Consider the following 10,137-nt stretch of genomic DNA (forward strand, 5'->3'; position numbering starts at 1 on the left):
TCGCAGCTTGCTCATTGTGCGCCGGCGAGGCCGATCTGGGCAGTCCTTTTCCTCCCCGCACTTAGTCTAAGAGGAAGAAAGCAAACAAGACAGAGGAGTGAAGCCCCCGTACATACATGCGCCGGGGGGAGATGTCAGGCGCTGCTCCACCTTCCAAACAGTCACAGATCAAACAGTGGCACCCGCCGCCGGAGCGCCACTTGGTGCCCCGCGCTCCCCGCGGGGCTGTGCCGCCAGGATCGCCGCTTCTTCGGAGGCGAAATCTAATGCAAACACATTTTGATCATGGATTTCTGGCCGGTCTTGATCTTCCAACAGAAAAATTTTGAAAAATACACAAAAAGCACCCCCCCCCCGGAAAAAAAAAAAAAAAGCCAACAACAACAACCCGGAGAGTGTGCGCGAAGGGGTGAAGAGCAGACGTTCACTGGGTGGGCGAGATGAGCGTGGACGGTCCCCCCCAAACTCCTGGGAGAGAGGAGATGCACTCTCGCTCGCTCCTCTTTTCAGTGAAATATAACACACATTCGGATCGCAGAGCTTTCAGACAGTCTCAACTGATAGACAGACACATCGAGCTGCTTTTCCGGCTTCAGTTTTTACTCCTCCTCCTCTCGCCAACGTCACCCTGACAATTACAAATAGGTCTCTCACAAACCATACCTGTCAATCTTTTTAATTGCTTTGTTTTCTCCCCCCCCCCCCAGCTAAACAATATGACACAAAAAAGAAATCTTAATACGGCATAACATAAAAGATTGCACGTTGGAGAAAGACATTGAGGGGTTTGTTATTGTAATCCACCGGTTGACCGTGGGTGAAGCCCATGTGTTATAAGCCAAGTTGAGTAGACAGTAGTTCCTGCAGATTTTTAAACCTGCGCGTCTCCCCCTCCGCCCCCGCTTGTACACTCACACACACGCACCCACGTGGACACAAACTACCCTTGGAAGAGGAATGTCCGGCATTTGAGATAAAAATACCTGTGTCACTTTTGCAATCCTAGTTTGGGGGTTAGATGTGATTGGGGAGGGGCACTCTGCGGCTTTTATATTTTGGTAATTAATGGGTAAGTGGACGATAAGAAAACATGTTTCACTACAATGTATTCCTTTAATAAAAATTTAATGATGGACTTTGCTCATCACACAAAAAAATGTGGAAAATATTTAATCTGGCCCCTCTGTGAGAAGTGAATTGATTATTTGGTCAATGCAAACAGGGAGATAATTGACACGATGGAACGGCAGATCTTTCTAACTGGGTTATAAAAAAAAGGTCCTCATACATCATGGTAACGTCTCCATCCAGTTCCATTAAGGCCCTCGGCAATCCGCACCGCCCCCCCCCCCCCCCCCCCCCGCCCCATAAGTTTAAGATGTTCGTGTGCTCTGGGAATTTGACCCTCTGGTTCCCAGTATCTGTGTTTCTTTCCCAGTGGGAAACCTGTAACAGTCTTGTAGAGGCCACTTAAAACAGTCATGGAAAAACATGAAGTCTTGGCCAAAATAAATAAAATGGCTTAGTTCGTGCAACTTACATGGGACAGACTAAGGGCAAGGCGGCACGGGCGAGCCGTTGCGGGGACAAGGGCCAACAGCCTGGGCTCAGGATGCCCTGGGCGCCCCCCGCCCTGCGCTGGGTGCTCCTGCGCCCGCACCGGCGCCCAGGGCTCCCCGCCCGGCCCCGGGCCCGGGCCGTGCCCCGCCGCCCCGGCCGCGCTCGGGGTTGATTCGTACCACCTTGCAAGGAAGTGAACGCTCCGCACGGGAAGGGGAGGCGCCTGCGCCGGCCGCCGGGCGCCGCGCAGCTCCGAGGACGCCCCGGGCTGCCGCCGGCTGTGGGCCGCGGCAGTCGCGGGACGCGCGGGTGCCCTCGCCGCCCCCCTCACCCTTTTAGAGGAGTCAAATCCGGCTTTTAGACCGTGGGGAGGGTGGGGATATCCGGTGCCTCCCGGGCGCCGGGAGGAAGGGGGAGGGCGGAGAGGATCCTTGGCCAGTCTGCGCCAAGCAGATTCAAACCAAAACAAAAAGATTAAAGGAGCAGCGGCCGGGGCGTCAGCGATCCCCTGGCCCGGACCCCGGGGGTGGCGCGCCCGGGAACCGCGGGGGCTGCGCGGACTAACCGCGCAGCGCGCGGCGGGGCAGGAGGGGGGAGCGGGCGCCAAACGTAGTGGGGAAGAGGCGGGGGGAGCCGAGGGGAGGGCGCGGGCCGGAGGAGGGGCGGACCCGCCCGCTCCGCCCGCCGCGCGGAGCCTCGCCTCGCGGAGCGGCCCGGACTGGGCGCGACCCCGGCCAGCGGCGGCGCAGAAAGAAGGCAGAGGCGCGGGCCATGCAGAGGCTGGCGCTCGCCGGGACCCGAGCCATCGTGGACATGTCGTACGCCCGCCACTTCCTGGACTTCCAGGGCTCGGCCATCCCTAGCGCGATGCAGAAGCTGGTGGTGACGCGGCTGAGCCCCAACTTCCGCGAGGCCGCCACCCTGCGCCGGGACTGCCCGGTGCCACTCCCCGGGGACGGAGACCTCCTCGTCCGGAACCGGTGAGCCCGGCGCGCGCCCCCCGCCCCGGCCCCGGCCCGTGCTGCGCCGCGCCGCTCTGGGGCTGTCCGGCGCCCGCTGGCGTCCCCACTCCCGGCGCGCGCTCGGGCGCACAGCCCGACTTTGCGAGATCCCGGGAAGTTGAACCCGCCGCCATCTGGCGAAGGCGAACGTAATGAGACTGTTGCCGGTGTGAATATCCGATGGCACCGAACGTCCTCATAACGGAGGGTTATTTTAATTTGGGATTCCCCTCCCCTCCCCCAGCCCTCCCTCCTCCTCCCCCTCCCGCTCCCGAAATAAAACCGACGGGACCCAGAAGGGGAGGCTCCCCGCCCAGCCCACCCGCGCGCACCCACGGCTCCAGCGATCGCCTAATCTTTAGGGTGGAGTGGGGAACAGCCTGGACACAAACCGCGACGTTTAGGTAACGTGCTTTGGAGGAAGGAGGCTGGGGCCCCGGCTGGCTGTTCCTGTCCGCTCCAGGTTGGCAGCTGCCTGGCTGTGGCGGAGCCTGTCGTTAGGTGTGTTGGTGTGCACCTCGCCGGTGCCGCCTGCGTGTTGTCAGCTCTGTGTGACTGTCGTCTGTGCCCTGCAGTGTACCGCGGGGTGCGCGTCCCAGGCGGCGGGGCCGGGGCGGGGGCATGGCCGCAGGTTTTGCAGACTGAATGAGGCTCGGGTCGTCGCCCGACCTTGGGACTGTCTTTTCCACCTCCACACTGCCCATCTTAATTTGTTTCCATCTCACTAATCTTTAGTAACTGCTGAAGCAACAAGAGGGAAGGAACCTCACTCTTCAGAGCCGCGCCCGCGGCTCTGCCGGTGGGTCCTCTTCGCTGCCTGACTTGCAAGCGGGGCGTCCGCTTCGTCCATCCCCCTTGGCGAGAGCGGGGCTCGCCCGCCGGGTCAGTCTGGTCTGTGGGGCGAGTGTTGCATATTTCAGGTTGCGTAATACTTTCGGAGGGAGAAGTAACTTGTGATTGTAACCAGGTTGTCAGTGGTGTGCTCGAAAGCACTCGGTCCTCGGCGAGGACTGAAGGGCCGTGTATCTTATCTAATCAGCTTGGGGCAATGCCGAACGGTCCATTTTAGAGATTCGTATCAGTCTTCCAAACCTGGCTCGGAGACTTCGGAATTCTGACCAGGAAGTCAAACTTCTGGGAACCTGTTGGAGAGGTAGAAACCAAGCGAGCCAAAGGTGGGACTGAGCGGAGGCTGGGAATGGGGCGGGGGCAGGGGGCGCCTGAACCGATGGGCTCAAGTGCACCGCTGGGACCCGGGCTTCGGAGGGTTTCTTCCTCAGTACCAGGAACCGCTAAGGCAGCTGAGATCCAGACGCGCGCCCTGCCAAGTTGAAAAGAAGGGTGGGTGAGTGTTCACGCAGGACATACAAAACACACGAGTGATTTCCTGGAAGTGAGATGAGACTCAGATTGAAAAAATACACCGAAGAAATCCAACAGGCAAAGTTTCACGCAGGCTTTTTCTCCACCACCCCCCCACCCCCACCCCCACCCCCACCCCCCCCACCCCCGCCACCCGCAACTGTGAACTGTGAGCACCAATGGTACACACCAGGCTGCTTGGGGAAAGAACACCTTTTACAAACAGGGTATGAAGTGGGGAGGGGGCGACTGCGCGGGGCGGGCAGCGGAAGGTGTGAAGTTTCCGCACTCTCAGCAGCCGCGCGGTGGGACCCCCGCCCGCACTGCCGTGGAGGAGTTCCTGCCCGCAGGACCAGCCTGCCCGCCTGCGGGGCACCAGCTCCGCAGGGTGTGCGCCCCTTCCCCGCGCTGGGTCACCAGGGCCGGTCCCCGAACTAGGTGGTCGGTCGGAGTTCTGGAGCACCGGCTGCCATGTTGGATGCTCTCAACTTGGGTTGCTTAAAGATCCACGCCTCTATCTTCCATCCACAGATGCCAAGAATCCCTTTAATATAAATAGGATATTTATAGTCACCGCTTGACCTCTAACTTCTACCTTGAAATCCGTCACAGAAGAAGGGGGCGCGTTTTCTGCTTGTGGGGATGGGGCGGACCTCTGCCTGTCCCTCTCCTTACTCTGCTGGAAAATATGCCCCTACCCCCCAAACTGTGGGAAGATCCTTTATTCTAGCAAATGTTATCAGTAAGGGTGGCATTTTACCGATTTTTTTTTTTAAGAATAGAGGCTCAATACTTCACTACAGGTTAGTTCATTTTAATCCCAGACCAAATCGCCCCGAACAGTGTCAACTGCGTGAAAATTCTATGCAAGAGCTTCTCATTTTTTATCGTAATAATAATAATCATCTGCTCCGGAGTGAATGGATTCAGCCCAAATTCACTTGTTTGGAAAGGTGTCTGGGGGGTTTTAATTGTGCTCCCTCTGACTTTCTCTTTCAGTGGAACCTTTTGCACGTGTCTTTCCATTTTAACAGAAAATACAAATTCTTTATTCACCGTGAGGGAGGTGCTTTTTAAGACATCCATTTAGCATAATCAAGTTTATCATTTAGGAAAGGTGTGAGAAGGGGGCCTAGAATCCTTCTAGAACGTGCCCACGCCTTTCCTTTATCCACTTCTGGCCTTCGGCATTCTAACATCCGAGGAAACCCCGCTTCCCTCCTCACAAAAGAGAAGAAAATAAAAGGAGAAAGACTCCGACTCCCTCTGGTTCAGTTCACGCACTATTTTTAGATTTTTCTTTTTTTGCAAGATACTGCCACATTATTTCGTTTCCAAATATTTCTAACGATTTTCTGTTCAAATGTTAGATAATGGAGCAGAGTTTGTAGGACCGGCACAGAGAAGGTGGGGGATGGGGAGGGCATTTTTGATAAACCGTTTGTTGCTCAAGGGAGGGTAACTATTCCTGCTCATTCTCCAGGCCGAGATTTTTTTTTTCCTTCATTCTTCCTTTTCTTTATCCCTTTTTTCTTTCTTTCTTTCTTTTTTTTTAAAGGAAGGTCTGGTTTGGCGGACTTTGTCTTCCAGTATTGAAGGTTTTGCTCTGGACTTGAGTCTTCGGGTTTGATTTTTGTTAACAGAAAACCCATTGCCTCCCCTCGGACCGCTGCCCTGTTTCACAATAAACATGACGAAAGGGCTCATCGCTTTTTAGTGTAAATAAACCGAGTGACTCCGGAAGGGTATATATTTGGGCAGAGCCCCAAACATCCCTCTTTTTTTCCCTGGGCTCCTCGATTTTTGTCTTTTGCGTAGGTCTGCCTGTCGGATCGCTAGACCCCTGCACTCATTAAAAGCACGTAGTTTAAATTAAAGGGGGTACAGACGAGTCTCCAAATGCATGCATCCTCCCTAGCGCGTCTTCTCTTTATTTTTCTCGCTCACTCGCCCTTTCTGTCCGCTGCTCCCCAAACCCGGATCCCTGCCCACCGCGCCTGCAGCTCTTGAACTTGTTTCCGATGGAGCCCAAGGCGCCGGCTCCCACTCCTCCCACTTCTCTACCCAAAGCCCAGGTAAGGACCAAGGCGCACCCGGGCAGTGGCGGGTCCACACCAGCCGCAAAACGGGGCTTCAGGGAGAGGTGGGGCTCGCGACCAGAGGCTGGGCGGCCCTGGAGAGGGTGAGGTGTCCGGAGACGAGCAGGAACTCCGGATTCCTTCACCGACGACGCAGGCGACTTAGAAGGCAGGGTAGGGTGGAGAGACGTAAAATGGGGGTGCCTGCGAGGCCAAGGTCACAGTCTGGCCGCCGGCGGCTACTGTCGCGAGGCCGATGAGCTCAGGAGCGCCGCGTGCCCCGGGCTTCCCTGGCACTCGATCGCCCCAGGGCCCGAGCTCGGCGGCCGGTGCGGACTGGGCGCGCCCGCTGGGATCCCGGCTCGGCCCAGGGAGGCTGAGGTCATGGTCGCGGGCCTCGGCGGCGACCCGCGCGACTCCAGTCCGCTCCGGGAGTCGGACTCACGGATCGCATCTGTCCGTGGTTGCGGTGGAGAGGCCGCGGGACCGCGGCACCGGCCGGGCAGTCGGTGGAAGCCGGGCACTTGCGAGGGGAGATAGTTCCAGAAGCGCGGGTTTCTGGCGCCCTGCAGGTTGGCCCGGGCGCATCGAGGGCGCCGCAGGGAGCGGGGACGTGGACCGGGCGCGGGGCGGGCCCCGTGGTCTCCGGCCCCCGCTCCAGCGCTGGCCGGGCTCCACCGCAATGTCTGACTTGGGTTTTTAAGCAAAGCCCCTTGGTGAGCTCAAGCTGCCGCTGGTGGGCTGCAGCCGCCGAGCTCCCGACAGAGCCCACCCTGCCCCCCAACACGCGCGCGCGCGCGCACACACACGGGCCCTCGCTGCCCCCTCTGCGCGGGTGCCCTCGCCCCGCCGCCGCTTGTCTCCCAGGCGTGCGCCCTGCTTGGTCCTCAGCCTCCCGCCTGGAAGTGGCAACCACAGCCCCGGAAGGGGGTGCGCGGGGGTGGGGGGCGGTGATGGGACTGCCTTTTCCTCCAGCAGCCCCTTCCCGCTCGCCAGCTCCCTCCCCCCAGTTCGCTCCGGTTTGGAGATGATGGTGACCCGAGGGGCCGAGTTCAAGGCGGGGGCTCCCGCAAGGGAAGGGCCTCTGTGGTTGGAAAGGCAGAAACGCCAGCGCGGGGGCGGGGGGGGGGGGGGGCAAGACGGGAGGGGCGAAGGCCACGGGAAGGGCGAGTCTAATCCTGCGCGAGAACAGAGCGGGCTACCCGCCGCGGCCCCCACCTGTAAGCACAGCCCACCTCCCCACCCCCGCCGGCGGTCCTGCAGTCGGCCTTCCAGCCCCAGCGATCGGGCGTCCAGAGGCACCCCGACTGGGCTCGACCGCCGCCTTCCCCAAGGTCCGGAAGCACGCGCTCAGGACACTAGGCCAGGCCTGGAGAACTCGGCAAAGTGAAAGGCAAGATGCCTGGCCCTCCCCTACCCAAAAGATGGAACGTGGGCGTCTTGGCATTAAACGCCAATGAGAACCCACCACAAACCATTATTCCCGCTTCTCATTACTATGTGTCCTGTTCGGGTATGGAATCCTGTAACATGATTGTGAGGCCTTGTGTCTGGTAACTTCTGAAAGCTGCTGGACTGGACGAGCCCGAAGGAGAGTTTCCTGCTTTCTTATTTCTGTTGATAAAAAATGTAGAGTGTCCAATCGTGTATGCGGGGCACCGTCATAAGGGCGCATTTAGGAGGGCTAAGTATTGTCTCTATATAAAGTGGAAGTGGGTCCTTGTGCGGGGCAGTTTGGGGTTTATTAAGTTAAATTAAAAGTAAATTGTTTTAACATGAGCCCTACTTACCAGCGGAAGCCACCAGATCCCAGCACCTTTTCCTTTCATTACAGGTGGAAATGGCATCTTTAGGGTCCTCCCACTGTGTGTCTCGGCCACCTCCCGCCATCCTTGGGAGAACGGCTTTTTTCCTTATGTATCAAGATATTTTTGTTATGAGGTATACTGAGATGAAAAAAAGCTGGTAAAAATACCAGCCTGGCAATTAAATTGACTCTGGATACCAAAGTGAAAATAATCATCTGGTATTAATCAAGTATGTCTCTGCTTCTTGTTGAGGAAAAATATAGTGTCGATTTGCTTTCCTTTTCATCTGGGAAGGACTGTAAAATGTTGGATGTTCCATAAAAATCTCTCTACCCTTATGAGACAATTTTTGTTCAATTAATCAAAATGCATATTTTCACACTGGACACAGTTACATCAGAAGGAAAATTTGCTGCAGCCTCTCTCACACTGTTTGAAACAAGCCCTGCAGTAACATGTAGCAGCCAGTGACCTTGTACATTACATCAATCTTTAATAATATCATTGTCGTTACTATTATTATCTGAAGTGTTAAATTGTTGCCAGAATCAATACAAGTCTACCTCTTTGAATATATTTTATCCCACTGTTGTTTCTAACATCTTTGCTAAGAGACCAATTAATTTCCAACTCATAGCTCCAGTGAAGTTTGTGTATGAGGGCTTCCTGAATTTTTTTTTTCCTCTCTTTTGAAAGAAAGAGAAAGGGAATAAGTGGCATATGAAATAAATAACCTGTTTAGAGAGATGTGAAATTATTCCTAACCTAATGAAAGAACACAATAAACCAAAACTCTAATACGGAATCACTGTTGAGCTCACATTTGTTTGATTTCTTTCTTTCTTTCTTTCTTTCTTTCTTTTTTTTTTGAAGTGCATATCAAGAGTTTTGGGTGGGTTTTTTTTTCCAATTCTATCAGAATAGATAACAGCTTCACTGCCCTCCACAGTCACCACATTTAGAGAAATAGAAAAAGCTTTGACAAAGAAAGCACCTGAATGTGTGTGTGTGTGTGTTTGTTTTCCTCTAGATTTGCTGGTGTCAATGCTTCTGACATCAACTATTCGGCTGGCCGCTATGACCCTTCAGTCAAGACCCCCTTCGACGCAGGCTTCGAAGGTGTGGGGGAGGTGGTGGCCTTGGGCCTCTCTGCCAGCGCTGCGTTCACTGTCGGCCAGGCTGTGGCCTACATGGCGCCTGGGTCCTTCGCTGAGTACACAGTGGTGCCCGCCAGGGTCGCCATCCCAGTACCGGCCCTGAAACCCGAGTATCTCACGCTCCTGGTGAGTGGGACCACAGCCTACATCAGCCTGAAAGAGCTCGGGGGGCTGTCGGAAGGGAAGAAGGTCCTGGTGACCGCGGCAGCCGGGGGCACCGGCCAGTTCGCCGTCCAGCTCGCAAAGAAGGCCAAGTGCCACGTCATTGGAACGTGCTCTTCTGCCGAGAAGTCTGCTTTTCTGAAGTCTGTTGGCTGCGACCGGCCCATCAACTATAACGCCGAGCACGTGGGTGCCGTCCTGAGGCAGGAGTACCCCCAAGGTGTGGACGTGGTGTACGAGTCCGTCGGGGGAGCCACGTTTGACTTGGCCGTGGATGCCTTGGCTACCCGAGGGCGCTTGATAGTGATCGGGTTCGTCTCTGGCTACCAGACTCCTACCGGCCTGTCGCCCGTGAAAGCAGCAACACTTCCAGCCAAACTGCTGAAGAAATCTGCCAGCGTCCAGGGCTTCTTCTTGAACCATTACCTTCCTGAGTTTCGAGGTGCCATGGACCACTTGCTCAAGATGTATGCGGGTAGCGAGCTGGTTTGTGAGGTGGACACCGGAGTTCTGTCTGCAGAGGGCAGGTTTATCGGCCTGGAATCGGTCTTCCGGGCCATCGATTATATGTACATGAGAAAAAACACCGGAAAAATTGTCATTGAATTACCTCCCTCTGTCAACAGTAAGCTATAAAAGCAGAACAATGGCATAAGAGAAAGAAAATGGTCATTTTATGCCCCAGAATTACTCAAATCTATTTATTTTTAGTTGGTAATGGAGATAATATTTTTTAAAAAACAAAAGTAAAGTTTAATGAATAGGTCTCTCTCTTTTCTTTGCTTCTTTTTTTTTTTTCTTTTTTTTTTTTTTGCTTTCCCTTGCCAAAAAAAAGTGCTAGTAAAACTTCTCTCCATGGCACAGAGGTAAAACCTTTACCTTCAGTTCTTTACTCATGGAGAGTCTCATTCCAGATTTTATTGTTCCAGGGAAATAACTAATCCCTGATGCAAGATCTGATCAAATCAGCATGTCTTCAACTTGATGAGATTTTAAAATCGGGCTTGAA

General features: G+C 55.1%; 1 protein-coding gene across 1 annotated transcript; it reads left to right on the forward strand.

The window, feature by feature from the left end:
* Positions 1-2,228: 2,228 nt before the first annotated feature.
* PTGR3 (prostaglandin reductase 3) lies at positions 2,229-9,889 on the forward strand. Its single transcript, XM_052660467.1, has 2 exons — positions 2,229-2,540; positions 8,840-9,889. The coding sequence occupies exons 1-2, from the start codon at positions 2,332-2,334 to the stop codon at positions 9,762-9,764; spliced, it is 1,134 nt and encodes a 377-aa protein (XP_052516427.1). The 5' UTR covers positions 2,229-2,331; the 3' UTR covers positions 9,765-9,889.
* Positions 9,890-10,137: the final 248 nt, after the last annotated feature.

This window comes from Budorcas taxicolor, chromosome 22, assembly GCF_023091745.1.
Source record: "Budorcas taxicolor isolate Tak-1 chromosome 22, Takin1.1, whole genome shotgun sequence".
Classification (NCBI taxonomy): domain Eukaryota; kingdom Metazoa; phylum Chordata; class Mammalia; order Artiodactyla; family Bovidae; genus Budorcas; species Budorcas taxicolor.